Below are 17858 nucleotides of genomic sequence, written 5' to 3' on the forward strand. Positions count from 1 at the left end.
TCTCTACCCAAAACTCTCTCCAAAAATCAGTCCAAGTTACTTCAACGTCCACACCACTCAAGGAACAACTTCTCTTCGCCTTAATGTTTTTGGTTGCTTTGTTTTTTTAAAAAAATTTCATGTGAGTTCTTCAAGCGTGAAGAACTGTAGATATTTGGCAAAATAACGCGAGAAAGATGGCGAATGTGAGAGAGAGAGTTAAGGAGCGTGGGAGAGAGAACTATTAGGATTAGGAGACTAATTCAAGAATTAGTCAAATAGAATTTAAAATAAATTAATACAAATTTGATTTATTTTAATTAGCACGTGAAAGGACCATTATGCCCTTAAATACCTAATTATTCTTATTTAATTAAATTTTTGGATCGTTACACAAAAGGTGGTATTAACTTCTACATTGGGACACGACATTTGAACTGGCCGAACCCCAACATTTGAATTTGGAACGGACAATAGTCGAAATGACCCTGACCTCGACACTAACACCCTACCCTGATGACTTATCCAAAATCTAAATTGCGACCCAACTTTTGAACTAGGATTTGACCCAACTTTCGAATCAGTACTCAACATCGACACCCGAATTGAGATCTAACACTAACTCCCTACCCCGATGACTTACCCAAAATCTAAATTGGGACCCAACTTTTGAATAGATACTAGACATCGACGAACCCCCGCCCCCAATGACTAATCTAAAATCTAAATTGTGACCAACTTTCGAACTATGACTTGAACCTAGACCCAACTTTCGAATAGATACTCGACATCGACATTCGAATTTAGATCCGACACTAACTCCCTACCTCGGCGACTTATCTAAAATCTAAAGTAGGACTCAACTTTCGAATTAGGACCTAACCCTCGACCCAACTTACGTAAGTTATAATCAGCTTCAAAATCACGATTATAGTTACATGAGTTCCAAATTGACATATTTGTTAAATTGCGATTATACTTTGATAAATAAAATTGAATCTAGACTTTCAACTTTTTGATTATGACATTCATTCAAGTATGCACTTGCGGAAATTGAGAGAAGGTATAATGAAGATGATCAAAATCGCGTTTTATACATCATTTTGAATTATTTTACTTTCAACTAGTTAGAAACACAATAAAAATTTGTTTTATCAGGTTGTTCTACAGATTAACTAAGAATTTAGATACATAATAATAATAATAATAATAATAATAATAACAACAACAACAAATTAAACGTTAAATTATGATTGAAATACATAATACGGAAAAGGGCCTAAAATTCCCTTGAAGTATTGAAAATGGTACAAAATTATCCTTCATCTACCTATTGGCTCCAAAATGCCCTTTTCATCCACCTATTGACTCCAAAATACCCTTGTCATCCACCTTTGAGTTCAAAATTGATCACTTATTTAATGATTTTAAATTTAAACTATTTAAATATTTAATAAAATACTTGATGCTCAACTATTGATTATAATATAATTTATTTGTATCATTTATAAATCAACCCACTACCCACCCATTACTAACTAAACACCACCCAATTAATAATTCAACTATAATATCAAAATCGTCATAAAAAATACTAAAACACGATAAAATTATAGATTCCTGAAAATGACATCCTAAATTATTCGAGTCCGATTCGAAGCCCCAATTAAATTTATGTGGAGCCGCTTATTTAGGAGAACACTTTCAATAGGATTCTCTTTCAAGATTGAATAAGAAATTTATGGTTAAAGGTAAAGAAGTAATACATCCCGAATTAATTCATGCACTTTTTTAAAATATAATTTTATAAATATTTATGATTTGTTTTAAAACCTTTAATATATTATTTTGAAAAAAAAGTTGTCTCAAATTTTTAAAAACACTCAATTGACAGTAGTTTTTCTGTTGTTGCATTAATAATGTGACGAGTTTATTAATTTGGAGGGTTTAATTAGTAATGAGTGGATAGTGGGTTTGATTTATAAATTATATTAATAAGTTAAATTATAACAAATATTTGAGTGCCATGTATTTTAAAAAATATTTAAATAGTTTAAATATAAAACCGTTAAATAAGTGGTCAATTTTGAACCAAAAGATAGATGGCAAGGGTATTTTGGACCCAATAGGTGGGTGAAAAGAGTATTTTGGAGCCAATAGATGGATGAAAAATAATTTATACCATTTTTAATACTTTAAGGATATTTTAGGCCATTTTTCGTACATAATAAGTTGCTTATTTAAGATCCATCATGACAAAAAGAAAACGTTGGAGTTCCACCGGAGATTTTGCTGGAATTCTCATAGATGTCCGTTCAACTACTATTCAGTCTCTTCACTTTATCCCTTTCTAGTTTTGACTTTCCTTTTCTGTTTCTTTGATTTGTTTAGTCTAGCTTATTTTATTAGATTTGTTTTTTAAATGGACTCACCATTTTCGGCTACCCCAATAATGTATGTCAATTTTTTATTTGATATAATTTGATTTGTTTATTTTTTAAAAAAGTTATTTGATAGGAAGAAAATATTTTTCATGAAAAATCTGATCCAAAAATCAACTCCAATAATTATTCGAGACTTGACCTGAACACCCAAATTAGAAAACACGACCCGAATTAGTGATCTAGAATCCGACCTCGATATCCGACCTGAAACGTGACCCCCGATCTCGACTTGAAATTTGATTTATGAATTGGGATATGACCAACGACATTCGAATAATTAGGACCCAACATCGATGACCAAATTTGAAATCTGACCCCGAGATGTGATCCAAAACCTATGGCATCAACTTCCACATTTGGACTCGACATTTGAACAAGCGCCGAACCTTGACATTTTAATTTGGGCCGGACAATAGTCAAATTGACCTTGACCCTAACACCGACACCCTATCCCGATGACTTATCCAAAATCTAAGTTGGGACCTAATGTTTTATCGAAAAAAGGGGTGATTTTCGAAAAGAGTTTGTTTTTAGACTTTAGGGAGTCGCCACTTAATTTTTAAGAAAAATCAAGAAAACTTCGTTTCTAAACAACTTAAACAGAAAAATTGTTTTGAAACATTTTAAGGGTTCGGGATTCCTATTAGTATCTTAGGAAGGTGTTAGGCACCTAAAACACTCCGTTAACTTACGGTTTTCCAACGATTAACTTATTTGACTATTTTATATTTTAACTTTTGCAATTTTGAAGTTGAACCATTTAAAGTTTTATTTAAACAAGTTGAAATATTTAAGACAAATTTATAAAATTCCAAAATATTTATCTTGCAACTTTGCGAGTCTATTTTTTGAGTCAAGCTCTCTTTAAAGTTTTATCTAAACCGAACCTCACGAATTTGAAATACCATTTTTAAGACTTATTAAATTTAGTAAAGTAGAAAAAGCTTTTCGGCGGGGTTTGGAGGTTCCTAAGCTTAGACTAACAACATTTAGACAACGCACATAGGCAAGTAATAAAGAGAGAGAGAGAAAGAGATTTAGGTCCAAGTTTCGGATTCTGTTCGCCTTGGCCGAAACTCAGATCCACCTGTTTTTGGGTTTTTTAACCCATTTCTTGTACCTGTCCTAATTTAAAAATAAAAATACAAGAAAGTAAAACAACAAGGGCTTATGCCCATTACAAAATGCAAAACAAAAATAAAATAAGGAAAGAGTCTTCTAGTCCATCTTCTTCAATCTCCACGACACTTGATTTTCTACATTTTGCCCGTTTTGACGAATTGACTCGGATGAAAGACTTTCGAGCCTTTATGACTCTCCAAAGTGCAAGACCAAAATAGAGTCCCAAATGGACTCGGGAGAGAATTTCCCATGCCACAGAATAATAAAATAAAATAAAACAAATTAGTAGACGGAATACGGATTAATAACACGCATCTTGAATAAGACAAGGATAAAATAAAGTATTAGGAAGTCGAACTAAGAGAGACAACAGAACAAAAACTCAACATGATTCTTCGAAGAACCTAGACATAAACAAAGAGTTCATGACAAATAAAGCAGTAATGGTGACTTGCAGTGATGCACACCTTTACTACTTAACAAAGATGCAAAATGAGCGACAGATCTTATTGCACAAACATGCTCCAACGATAAACTACCACTATTTAATCAAAACTCACAAAAGAGAAACTAATGTAATTCGAAGATACAATCTCCTCTCGAAATGCAATACACTTAACAACTTGACGCAAAAGTCATAACATAACTCAACAATACCATTAATGAAATATCGACGCCACTGAATTTCTTAAAGAAAACGAATCTAGATAGAGCTACAGAATGACCAACGGGCATGGATGACGTGAGAATATAGCGAGCATTTAATTTAATAGGACGAAACAACACCTATGATGACCCTCACCAACAAACAATACTCGTCAACAGAATCGATTTTTGCAAACAAATAGACATGGCTTTGACCTTCTTAGCAGAGGCTATCTAGGCCGAAATAAAGCACCGAGACAAGCAAACTGGGAATAGAATGAAGATAAGGAGAGAAAAGGCCAACATGGTCATACGAACATACAGGCCAACAATTAGAACCAGCTAGTTTTATGCATTCACAAATACAAAATAACAAAATGTACAGCCGGTAGAATTCGAAATTATCAATAGAAAGAGATTTCATGCTTCATGGCTGAACAGCGATTTTACATATGTTTTAACAATGGATATTGAACCCGGATCCAAGAAAACATCAAATCATCAACGAGAACGGAAACACACAAACTCACAGACTAACGAACAAATTTCATCATTGACTTGCAGCTAACCGTAAGTCAAGAACATAAACACAAGCATCTCACACAAACGAGATCAAACAACAACATATTCGGAATAAGATATGCTTGAAACGGAAAGAGTATTACCTTTTCTAGCGCAGCGGAACAGGGACGATACGAGCAAGAACAAGAAGGAGCAGCGAGCTTCACCGCCTCAGACGAAACACGAGCTGCGCGAACAGAGTCGAGACCCGCGATCCTTCGGAAGTCTCTTCCTCGAAATTTCGCACGTATTTGTATAAGGTTCCTCAAAATCGCTAACAGTAGACGGAAGAGGGAGCAAAAATTTTCCCCCAAGAATTTGCTAACCCAAAATCTTTCGCTCAATCGTCCAACCAAAGTAAAGGGAAGCCAAATCTTTCTGAAAATTTTCCAACCCCCGGACCGCCCCCCATTCAGTCTAGGGTGGGGGTTTATATAGAAAACGTTAGGGCTTTTATCTGAGGTCGGTTTCGGCCTATTTTGAGTTCAAAATTTGAAATCCCTTTGGGTCAAACCCCACAAGGTAAACGTCGCGTGCTGGCGAGGATGAAATTGACACCTCGCAGACCTACTCGACAGCGTATGGGTCTCTGCGCTTCCGTCTCGTTCACGCGAAGGGGAAGGGAGAAGAGTGTGGGGAGAGACGCGGGGTTGTTGCGGTGTTCTGTTTTTCTGCGTTTTTGCAGGCTGCGATGGGATGGGGAGAGAAAGGGAAAGGGAAAGGGAAAGGGAGAGAGGTCGCGTGGGGGAGAGACGCGTGAGGGAGACGAGAGCGTGGGGAGATGAGGGAGAGAGCGAGAGAGCGTGGGGGAGACGCGGGGTTTTTCGGGTTTCGTGCGGCTGGCTTGGGAATTTGTTGGCGTCTGTTTTCTGGGGGGAATTTGGTTTCGTTGCTTGTGGGGAAGAAGAGAAGGGGTGAAACGGGTCGGGTCGGAGCGGGTATGGGCTGGGTTGAAGGGTTTTTTTTGATTTAAATGTTTTGGAACTTCTGAATGGGAAGAAGTGGGCTGGGATATTTAAGTTAGTGGGTTGGGGTTAAAAGGGAGTTTATTGGGTTGAGGGGTAATTGGGCCTGGGGAGAGTGAACGAAGTGGGCCTTGGGATGTTTGAAAGGGTGGGCTGCTGAAGAAAGGGAGATTGGGCCTGGGCGTTGAGCTGGAAAAGGGGAAGAGAAATGGGGTGGGCTGAAAATAAACAAAAGGGAAATGGGCTGGAGGAAGGGAAGCCTTAAGATACACACATATACATATACATATATGTATATACATATATGTATATATATACATCTATCTTATTTTCGCAAGATTTATAAAACCAATTAACTCATACCGACGCGGGTCAAAAATTGGGTGTCAACAACTGTCCCTCATTTTACTTGGGTTGATGCAAGCAACTCGAGGAAAATGAAGTTGACCGAACCAATTTTGACCAACTCCATTCGCTTTTAAGAAGAAGGATTTGACAAAGAGTTTAGGAATCATGGCCGAACCCTTGCAAATGGGCCTTCTACATATCTCAGGCTATATGAGAATTCAGGCCACTTGTAGTTCGATAAGCTTGATTTACCGCACGATTTCAAAGAATCAAAAGCCACCTCGACACCGAATTATGAAGGTATCAAAATGCTCGAGAATAGAATTCGAGAGCGAATGTTGGAATACAACCGAGTTTTCAACATTGAATCCGCCTACATACCCTTAAACCTTCGGAATCAGGCTGTGTGTAGTTCGACTCGATCGTTGGAAAAGGAAAACTATTATGCTAGCTAACCTTCGGTTTTGGACGAGTGACACATTAAACGAGTATGAAAAAGAGGCTTGTAACCTCTTAGCCATGAATGTGGCGTGCTTCACACCCATAATTAAGAACTTACACGGACATAATTTCCAAATCTTTTGGCGTATTGTCACTCAGATTGGAAACTTGCTTCCGATAAAACAAAACTTTCGGAAGCGAGACAGAAACTGACATAACTAGAGAAAACCCGTATGCCTCGAGAGGGGTGGTTCGATCGTGGGGGAAGTCGCTCCTCTGCTCGCGTCCTAAGAGTTTGACACTCCTCTTTGGACTGTGTCCCAGTTCGCTGCTAAGAAAAAGTTCCACGTTGTGCTGCATCCTTTTTGATGTCGTCCGCACCTGTGGTTTTTGGAGAATTCATCCTTTTGGATGCTCTCGACAAAGACTGAGATAAAACTCGTCAGCTTAAAAAATGCAATTAGGATGGGAGACAGTGTCTTTTACCATGTCGACACTTCATTGTTCTCCTCCATGTTCGACGTCGACTCGATCGGTCCGACGTCCAGCAAATAAAGCTTATGCCTTGTGTTTTGCAATATCATCTTCAATGTATTCCATACTTGATGTCGAAATAAATAAATAAATGCTGATGCGATATTGATGTTTCTTTTGTTGTCATCTTCGATGCTCTCCATGATGTTTATTTTTATAAGAAATAACATAATGCAGTCGAGGCCAATGGATAAGTATTGCTCTTTCTTTATCCAAGTACGTCTTCTTGCGGGTCATGAATATCTTCCCGCGATACGTAAATTCCTGCGAGATATGAATCTTCTCGCGATGCATAACTTTCAGCGAAGAATAAAATCTTCTTGCGATGTGCAAATTTTGACGAGGCATGAATTCTTCTCGTCGTGCATAATTATTGACTCGCGATGCATGATTTCCGCGATGCATGATTCCGCGATGCATGAATTCCAGCGAGGCATAAATTCTTCTCGCGATGTATGAATTTTGACGAGGCATGAAATCTTCTCGTCGTGCATGATTATTGACTCGCGATGCATGATTTCCGCGATGCATGATTCCGCGATGCATGAATTCCAGCGAGGCATAAATTCTTCTCGCGATGTATAAATTTTGACGAGGCATGAAATCTTCTCGTCATGCATGATTATTGACTCGCGATGCATGATTTCCGCGATGCATGAATTCCAGCGAGGCATAAATTCTTCTCGCGATGTATAAATTTTGACGAATCTTCTCGTCGTGCATGATTATTGACTCGCGATGCATGATTTCCGCGATGCATGATTCCGCGATGCATAAATTCCAGCGAGGCATAAATTCTTCTCGCGATGTATAAATTTTGACGAGGCATGAAATCTTCTCGTCATGCATGATTATTGACTCGCGATGCATGATTTCCGCGATGTATGAATTCCAGCGAGGCGTAAATTCTTCTCGCGATGTATAAATTTTGACGAATCTTCTCGTCGTGCATGATTATTGACTCGCGATGCATGATTTCCGCGATGCATGATTCCGCGATGCATGAATTCCAGCGAGGCATAAATTCTTCTCGCGATGTATAAATTTTGACGAGGCATGAAATCTTCTCGTCATGCATAATTATTGACTCGCGATGCATGATTTCCGCGATGCATGAATTTCAGCGAGGCATAAATTCTTCTCGCGATGTATAAATTTTGACGAGGCATGAAATCTTCTCGTCATGCATAATTATTGACTCCGATGCATGATTTCCGCGATGCATGATTCCGCGATGCATGAATTCCGCTATGCATAAATATTTATATTGCCCCCGTGAATAGTAACGGCAAGACGACCTCCAAATAATATATTGACTTGATCGATAATGATAAAAATAATAATTGCATAGCTGTCTCTTCTGAGGTAATGCATGGTCTTGATCGACAATAATCATCTTGCTTTGATAACGCAATGCAAATAGCGCTATCTAGAAATCGCGAAATCTTCGCTGAGATTCCCGTTTGATTCGCCTTTGAATCTGTCTTGATATTTTGTAAATTTCCCATAGTTGAGAATGGTTTGAAATAAACAAAACACATTCATAAGCATCTTGACGCAAACGATATTCCCGCTTTCAATAAAATCACTGGTTTTGGAGATAGTTTTCTCCTTCTCCGTATTTATCAGTCGGAAGAATTCGACCGATTTTGAAGCGAAGCTATAGACCTACATCCACAGAAAAATTGTCAGTTTTAAACATATTGATCTGTGTCGATCCCTTCGGTTGTTTGCTCCTTGTCTTGATGTCTCCGGTTGATTTCCCAATTTTCCGACTCTTGATAGATAAGAAAATATCTTATGCCAAAACAAATGAAATATAAAAGGGAAATTTTTAAGAGAAGCAAGAAATTTTTTAAGAAATAGTATCTCAAAAAAGTCAATGCCAAGTCATGTCATGTCAGGCTTAACGAGCTTCTTTGAGTCTGACGCTTGTCGAATGAATTTCAGAGGCATTCCGGACTTGTGGGGAAGTCCCATGACGAAATTTTGAGGCCATCCTCAAAATTTCTGTCCCAGTTTAGTATCTTGCTCATCTTTCCATTGTAACCGAACAGATCTCGGAATATTTGAGATCTTCTCAAAAATTTTGTCCCAGTCGCAAACTCGAAATGTCTTTAGTTTGATCCGCTGAGGAGAAGGTTCCTTCTGGAGAATTTTTGAGTCCCTCTCAAAAATTCTGTCCCAATTTCTATTGTAGAAGGGGGAAATAGAAATCTTACGAGAGATATGACCGAGCCCTTGTGGCGCCTACGTATCCCGTTGAGGCAGGAATCAGGTCAAACGTAGTTCCCCTTAAAGGTTAACAAGAATAAAATTTACAAAGAAACCGACCGAAGCCGACAAAGGCCGCCTACGTATCTCATTCTTGAGAATTCAGGTCAGACGTAGTTCGTTACAAGAGGGATAAGAATTCAAATTCGAACAAATACAAGCAAACAGAAGATTACAAGTAAATGATGGGAAATGCAAAACGAACTTCACGCGTAATATCTCTTGACAGCATCTGAGTTGATAGGTTTGGGCCACACAGCGCCATCCATCTCTGACAAGACTAAAGCACCTCCAGATAGTACTTTGCGGACCATGTAAGGACCTTGCCAGTTTGGTGCGAACTTTCCTTTGTACTCGTCTTGATGAGGAAAAATACGCTTAAGAACAAACTGACCAACTTCAAAATTTCTGGCTCTTACTCTTTTGTGAAAAGCGCGAGTCATTCTTTGTCTATACAACTGGCCATGGCAAACAGCAACCGTCCTCTTTTCATCAATCAAGGCTAGTTGATCAATCCGTTTGCTAACCCACTCAGCATTACTTAGCTCAGCTTCTTGGATGATCCTCAGTGACGGTATCTCGACTTCAACAGGTACGACTGCTTCTGTTCCGTATACTAGCAAGTATGGAGTAGCCCCAGTTGATGTTCTGACCGTCGTTCGATAACCCAGTAGAGCATATGGCAACATTTCATGCCAACCCCGCTGCTTGTCAATCATTTTCCTCAGAATCTTCTTGATGTTCTTGTTGGCGGCCTCTACAGCTTCGTTCATTTGAGGGCGATAAGCAGTTGACCTTCGGTGAATAATCTTAAATTGTTCACATATCTCTTTCATCAGATGACTGTTGAGGTTTGAACCGTTATCAGTGATGATGGATTCTGGAACTCCAAATCGGCAGATCAGATTGTTGCGGACAAAGTCGGCCACCACTTTCTTGGTTACCGATTTGTAAGAGGCTGCTTCCACCCATTTGGTGAAATAATCGATGGCAACCAAAATGAATCTGTGTCCATTAGAAGCGGCTGGCTCTATAGGACCGATGACATCCATTCTCCAAGCTACAAATGGCCAAGGCGAACTCATAGCATTGAGTTCGTGAGGTGGCACCCTTATCAAATCTCCATGCACTTGACATTTATGGCATTTTTGCACGAATTTGCAACAGTCGTTCTCCATAGTCATCCAGAAGTAACCGGCTCAAAGGACTTTTCTTGCCAAGGTAAGACCGTTCATATGTGTGCCACAGACTCCAGCATGTATCTGTTCAATAAGCCTCACGGCTTCAACAGCATCCACGCATCTCAAAAGACCCAAATCTGGAGTCCTCTTGTAAAAGACTTCTCCATTCAAAAAGAAATTGAGAGCCATACGACGTATCGACTTCTTTTGATTAGATGTGGCATCTTCTGGATATGTCCCAGACTCCAAATACCTCTTTATATCGAAATACCAAGGCAAACCATCTGGTTTTGATTCCACGTGTGAACAATGGACTGGGTGCTCCTTCAAATCTATATCCAGCGGGTCGATGTAATCAATATCTGGATGTTTGATCATTGAAGCGATGGTGGCAAGAGCATCAGCTAATTCATTCTGTATTCTGGGAGTATGTCTGAACTCGATCTTGCGAAACCTTTTACACAGATTTTGCACATATTGTACGTAAGGTACAATCTTCGGGTTCTTCACAGCCCATTCTCCTTGAACTTGATGAATTAAGAGGTCTGAATCTCCAATAACCAGTAACTCGTAGACATTCATGTCAACGGCCATTTTCAAACCGAGAATGCAAGCTTCATACTCAGCCATGTTGTTTGTGCAGTTGAATCGTAGCTTAGCCGCCATAGGATAGTGCTGACCAGATTCTGATACCAAGACTGCTCCAACACCTTTACCCTGGTGATTCACCGCTCCATCGAAGAATAATCTCCAACCTGGATAAGCTTCAGAGATATCTTCACCCACAAATGACACTTCTTCATCGTGAAAATATGTCTTTAGGGGTTCATACTCTTCATCAACGGGATTTTCCGCAAGATGATCAGCCAAAGCTTGTGCTTTTATTGCCTTCTGAGTCACGTACACGATGTCAAACTCACTCAACAGCATTTGCCATTTAGCTAGCTTCCCGGTCGGCATCGCTTTCTGGAAAATATACTTCAACGGATCCATCCTGGAGATAAGATATGTAGTATACGACGACAGGTAGTGCCTCAGCTTCTGGGCAAGCCACGTCAGAGCACAGCATGTTCTTTCCAGCAAAGTGTAACGAGACTCGTACGGAGTAAATTTCTTGCTGATGTAGTAGATAGCCTTTTCCTTCTTCCCTGTCTCGTCGTGTTGACCAAGTACACATCCAAAGGCGTTATCCGAGACAGACAAATATAGCAACAAAGGACTCCCTTCTCACGGAGGAACCAATACTGGTGGGTTAGACAAGTAGCTCTTGATAGCGTCGAAAGCGGTCTGGCACTCCTCAGTCCACTTAGTTGGGGCATCTTTCTTCAGTAGCTTAAAGATAGGCTCACATACCACCGTCGATTGTGCTATAAAGCGGCTGATATAGTTTAACCTCCCTAAGAAACTCATCACCTCTCTTCTCGTCTTCGGCGGAGGTAACTCCTGAATTGCTTTGATCTTGGAAGGGTCGAGCTCAATACCTCTTCTGCTGACTATAAACCCTAACAACTTCCCAGCTGGGACTCCAAAAGCACACTTGGCTGGATTTAGCTTCAAGTTGTACCTACGCAAACGTTCAAAGAATTTTCGCTGGTGTGTCAAATGATCCGAACTCTCGCGGGATTTAATTATGACGTCGTCCACGTACACTTCAATTTCCTTGTGAATCATGTCGTGGAAGATAGTCGTCATGGCCCTCATGTAAGTGGCACCGGCGTTTTTGAGCCCAAACGGCATCACCCTGTAGTGATATACCCCCCAAGGTGTGATGAAGGCCGTTTTCTCCGCGTCTTCTTCATCCATCAGAATCTGGTGATAACCCGCTTAACAATCCACAAATGACTGCATCTCATGTTTGGCACAGTTGTCAATCAGAATATGGATATTTGGCAACGGGAAATTATCTTTTGGACTAGCCTTGTTGAGATCTCTGTAATCAACACAAATCCTGATTTTTCCATCTTTCTTGGCGACCGGAACGACATTCGCCAACCAGGTGGGATATTGCGTTACTTCTACCAACCGGGACTCTATTTGCTTGGTGATTTCCTCCTTAATCTTCAAACTCAATTCAGGCTTGAATTTCCGAGTCTTTTGCTTCACTGGCTCGAACCCTGGGTTGATAGGCAGCTTATGAGATACGACATCAGTACTCAACCCCTGCATGTCACCGACCTCCCAAACAAACACATCGTTGTATTCGGCAAGCAAATGAATCAGGCTCTCCTTCTGAGTTTCATTCAGGTGAGTGCTTATCTTAACCTCTTTGACACATTCTGAATCTCCCAAATTTACCGTCTCTGTTTCCTCCAAATTCGGTTTATGTTGATTCTCGAACTGTCGAAACTCTTCTACTACATAGTCTGGTTCCCCACTTTCTTCGTCGTAATCGTCAGCCTCGTCATCATTTGCCTCATTTTGTTCGTTTAGCTCATGACATGACATGATGTTGGCAGGTTTGTAACTTACGTTACTGAAATCATAAACAGACAAAATTAGAAGAGTAAAATATAACAAGCAATCGAATGAACAAAGTCAAAATAAGGAGGCTTTCATTTAAATTGAATCAAAATGCAAAGTTGGGTCATGGCACAAGGCCATGTCGCCCTTTAAACAATCATAACAAAATTCAAAATCAAGAAAATGCAGAAATGGTGGGTCTCGGGCCTCTTCCGAACGACCACCGATTTTGGCATGCACAAAATAATTCCTTTCTACCCAAAAGTCCGGGACATCAGGATTGGTGTGGACGTCCAATTCTTCAGCATCTCCCCCGGTTCAGCATCACGAAAGCCAGCTGGCTCAGCCTCCTCTTCTATGACGGCATTGATCTCCCTGAACAGGTCACAGATTCCTTCCCCGTCGTCTTCAGGCTCGGCATGCTCCCGAACTGGAAAGGAGTGATAGAGATGCGGGATCGGCTTAGTCAACTCTTGATCCCTTCTCCTCTTCATCTTCATATCATCATCTGTGGGGATGTACCCCAAACCATACTTTGATCCCTGAGCAAGGACCGGAACAGGCTCAATAATTCCTTGGGAATCTCTTCCCAATCCGAAACCTGGCTCGAACCCATTTTGCAGCATCACCGTGGCTATCATTTTGTACACGGTTGGCATGGAGTTGAGGGCCAAATCTTCGTTGGTGGCATTCACCAGCTCCACCGTGTAAAAGTCTGCGCCTTGCGGCATCTCATCAATGACCGACACCTGCTTGCCCGAGCGACTTCCCTCGCCGTGAATCACTAACTCTTCATTTTTCCATACAAGCTTCATCATCTGATGGAGAGTAGAGGGGACGGCTCCAGCCATGTGGATAAACGGCCTTCCCAAAAGAAGGTTGTAGCTAGTGTCTATGTCCAATACTTGGAATTGCGCACTGAACTCTGCGGGGCCCATTTGAAGGGTCAAAGTCACAGCCCCTAAGGTGTCTCTTTGCACACCATCAAATGCCCTTACATTGACCTGATTCTGCTCCAGTTTCCCAAGGTCAAAATTTAGTTGCCTCAACGTCGACAATGGGCAAATATTCAAACCGGACCCATCATCTACCAAAACACAGTTGACAACCTTTCTACGACATATCACGGTAATGTGTAGCGCTTTGTTGTAGGATCTTCCTTCGACCGGCAACTCATCGTCACAAAAGCTGATTCGGTGCCCCCGAATGACTTGATGAATCATAGCGGCCACGTTATCACTACTTGTACCTGAGGGTACGTATGTATCATCAAGAGCTTTCATTAAGGCTTGCCTGTGGGACTGAGAGCTCATCAGCAGGGCCCACACGGAGATCTGAGCCGGAGTCTTCTCTAAATGTTTGACGATGGAATAGTCCTTCGGTTGCATCCTTCTCCAGAATTCTTCTGCTTCCCCCTCGCTTATCGGCCTCTTAGCATGGTCCTTCTTCTGTCCTCCGAGAGCAAGCTCATCAGGAGTGTAGCACCTTCCGGACCTGGTCATGCCTTGGTCCACGGTGGTTTCAATGACAAATTTGGGCTTAACGAGGGTTTTCGAAGGCACCAAGGCAACAGCCTTTGCGGGTGTCAGAATAACAAACTTCCTCCTTTCTTTGACGCTTAAAGAAGCGACAGCCCTTTCCAAGTCCTCATGCATAATAGGGGTAATCATCTTTGTTCCACACCCGTCTTCATCCGTTTCAATCATATTAAGGTTGTCACCTCCATGATTCGGCAACGGATTTGTGTTGACGTTTGGCATCGCCGGTTGAAGAGAAACTACCTCCTGATCGATCAGGTCTTGGATTTTATGCTTAAGGTTGATGCAATCTTCCGTGTCATGTCCAACACTATTGGAATGATAAGCACACCTTTGATCTGGCCTGTAGAACTTTGAGTTGACATCCCCGGGTTTGGGCCCCACAGGGTGGATGTATCCATCTGCGGCTAGCCTCTCAAATAGTTTGGTCCGGCTTTCAGCAAGTGTGGTAAAGTTCCTTGAAGGCCTTTTTTCAGATCTCGGACGGGAAGTATCATAACTGCTTTGCCGAGGGGGAGGCACCCGCTGATAATTTTGGGTATTTGTACGAGGAGCTTGGCCCCGGGGATAAGGGTTTGCCTGGAAATTTGGCATTGTAGCTTGGTAATTCGGGAGGGGGTCCTGGTATAATGGAGCTTGGACTTGATAAGTGGGCGGAGGTGGTCGGTAGCTCGACTGTACGTTGGCACAGTTGGGAGCAATATTCTGATAAGGGGATGGGATCTGGTATGGTTGAGGGTAATTTGGGTATATGGGAGAAAAATTTTGGAGATTAGAGGGTGGACTTTGGTACGACAAAATTTGAGCATTCTGATAGGTGGGGATAGTATTGTGGTTATTGGGATGATTGGATTGTGGGTAGTAGGATCGGTGAGACTTTGGGGAAGGCCTGGAACGATCTTGGGAATGTAACGGGTTTCTAGGGGTTTTTCTTCCCCCATACGAGACAGCGGCGACTTCCTCTCTTCTCTTTCTTATCAATCCTGAAGACCCAGGCGACGCAGATACACGGGCTATCTTCCCTGATTTTAGACCATCTTCGATAGTCTCACCAACTTTGACTATCTCAGCGAATTTAGCTCCGACCAGCAACATGATTCGATCATAGTACTCAGGCTCCTGTACCCGCACGAACACTTCCACAATCTCTTTCTCGGTCATGGGTGGCCTTACCCTCGCCGCTTCTTTCCTCCACCTATAGGCAAATTCCCTATAGCTTTCAGTTGGTTTCTGCTTCATCTTCTCTAGAGAATACCGATCGGGCACTATTTCAACATTGTAGGCGAATCGGTCAATGAAGTCCTTAGCCAATGCATTCCAACTGGGCCACTGCCTGGTTTCATGTGAAGTAAACCACTCGAGGGCCTCCCCACACAGACTTCGGCTGAAAAGCCGCATCAACAAGGCCTCATCCCTGCCAACTCCCACGAGTTGGTCACAATACGCTCTCAAATGCGCCATAGGATTGCCCACTCCTCCGAAGGTGTCAAACTTCGGAATTTTAAAACCTTCGGGAAGGTTCAAATTTGGATGGATGCACAATTCTGCGTAGCTAAGTCCGACGGCGTCTGGGATGCACTGCAGCTCTTTCATAGCCCTTTTGATTTCTTCCTTTATATCGATCTTCACTTCTTCTTTCGCCTTCCATTCTCTTTCCTGTTCTTCATAGTGATCCAACTCAGAACCGTGTACCTCGTGCTCGGCAGGAACGGGAACTTGGAAGGTGGCTCTTTTGGGAAGGGGTGGAGCTATAGAGGGACTTGGAACGTTTTGGGCGGGCTGGTAGTTTTGTGGGTAGGCCTGAGGATTGGTGTTCTGGCTCAAATGCGGATGAAATGCTTGGGTATTGAAGGCAGTTTGAGTTTGGTTTTGATTTTGTGGCGGTGGGGCAGTTTGAGTATTCTGAGGATGGGGTGGTATTTGAGGGTGGTTATTTGGAAGAGGTGAAGGAGTTTGGTAAGATGCAGAAGCGTATTGAGGGTTTTGGGTTGTGAGGTCAATCACAGACGGATTATGCACAGGTGTAGAAGGCTGGTTCTGAGTTGGATCTATGTTTGATGAAGGGAAGTAGACCGGAGGTCTTGCATCAGCAATATTAGTACCAAATCCAGGTGGAGGCGCATCCTGTCTCCGTTGCATTTCAACTTTCATTTCAGCAATCTGTTGCATCAGTTGCATGATCAATTCGTTCTGTTCCACTACAGCGGGCTGAGCCACCACAACGTCAGTAAGACGCCCTTCGTCATTGTTGTCTCCCATAACTGTTTTTCCTTTATCTGAATTTGATCGAGGGAAGGAATCTGTAGGACCTTTCGATCTGGTGAAGTAAGGATGATCTGCCAGCTTTATTGACACAGATCAGTAAAAAGGTACCTGAGAGGTAAAACAACTCAAAGGCAAATTTGTTAGGGCATATCCAGAGTACAAAATGCATAATATCGCACATAAAACAGATAAACACACAAGTCGTTTTGTTTGAGGATATCTTAACCCACGAATAAGGACGGATATTTTGAACAAACAGGAATTTGTTTGTTTGGCGCTATCTTGGGAAATCTGAATCACGTTGAGCTATGGTCTTCTTGCAGCTGCTTTGCGACGTCCGTTGATCTTATCTTCGTATCTCCGAAACATGGAGGAGAATGAAAATTTTCTGTGATAGGGGCCGGGCCGAGAAGGCTGCCTACGTATCTCACGGGGAGAATTCAGGCCCAACGTAGTTCGGATTTTAGGATGAAAATTTTCCATTCATTCTTCCATTGTGATTACAAGGAAATTGAAAACAACATTGAAATTTCTAGGAGACCACATTTGGCGATTTCTTGTCTTGTGGCTGCGTCATTCCTTTCCTTTGAGACAGTCGGAAATGGAGGCTTGTAGACGATTTCTTCTTCATCATCCTCCTCAATCACTTCATGGCCGGGGCCACTGTTGCCTGTTCCCTGATCACAGGCGAGGTATTTTCCGCCCTTTGAGTTGCTATGGGTCGCCAATTCCTCGTCGAGCGCCGCGCTTCTGGCCAACAACACAGCAGTCTCGATATCTACCTTCGCCTCTCTCGCCTTTCCCTCGTGTATCTCCAAACGAAGCAAGTTCAACCTTTTCCTTAGGCTTTCAGTTTCCATCTCGACCTCCTTCTTTCTTTTTATCTGCGACGCCAGATCTTCATCCAAGGTCGTGACCGCAGCTTTGTAGATCGCCGTGGTCATGTCTACTTTGAGCCCTTCCTCCTTAACCTTCTGAATCTCTTGAGTAACTCGCTCGATTTTTCTTCGCAATTCCTCCTCAGTGAGCTCCGTCTGGACGTTCTTGCCTTTGTCCATAGCGGTGATTCGACTTTCCTGAGATGATAGAGCGGTATTTAGG

At 41.8% G+C, this 17858-nt stretch overlaps 1 protein-coding gene across 1 annotated transcript; it reads right to left on the reverse strand.

Annotated features, from left to right (window-relative positions):
- Positions 1–12318: 12318 nt before the first annotated feature.
- On the reverse strand, positions 12319–17815 carry LOC138338953 (uncharacterized). The gene is made up of 3 exons (XM_069290050.1): positions 17299–17815; positions 13213–16828; positions 12319–12967 (listed from the first exon to the last, which is right to left on the reverse strand). Exons 1-3 carry the CDS (start codon positions 17813–17815, stop codon positions 12319–12321), a joined length of 4782 nt encoding a protein of 1593 aa, XP_069146151.1.
- Positions 17816–17858: the final 43 nt, after the last annotated feature.

The sequence above is a fragment of the Solanum lycopersicum genome, chromosome 10 (assembly GCF_036512215.1).
Source record: "Solanum lycopersicum chromosome 10, SLM_r2.1".
NCBI lineage: Eukaryota > Viridiplantae > Streptophyta > Magnoliopsida > Solanales > Solanaceae > Solanum > Solanum lycopersicum.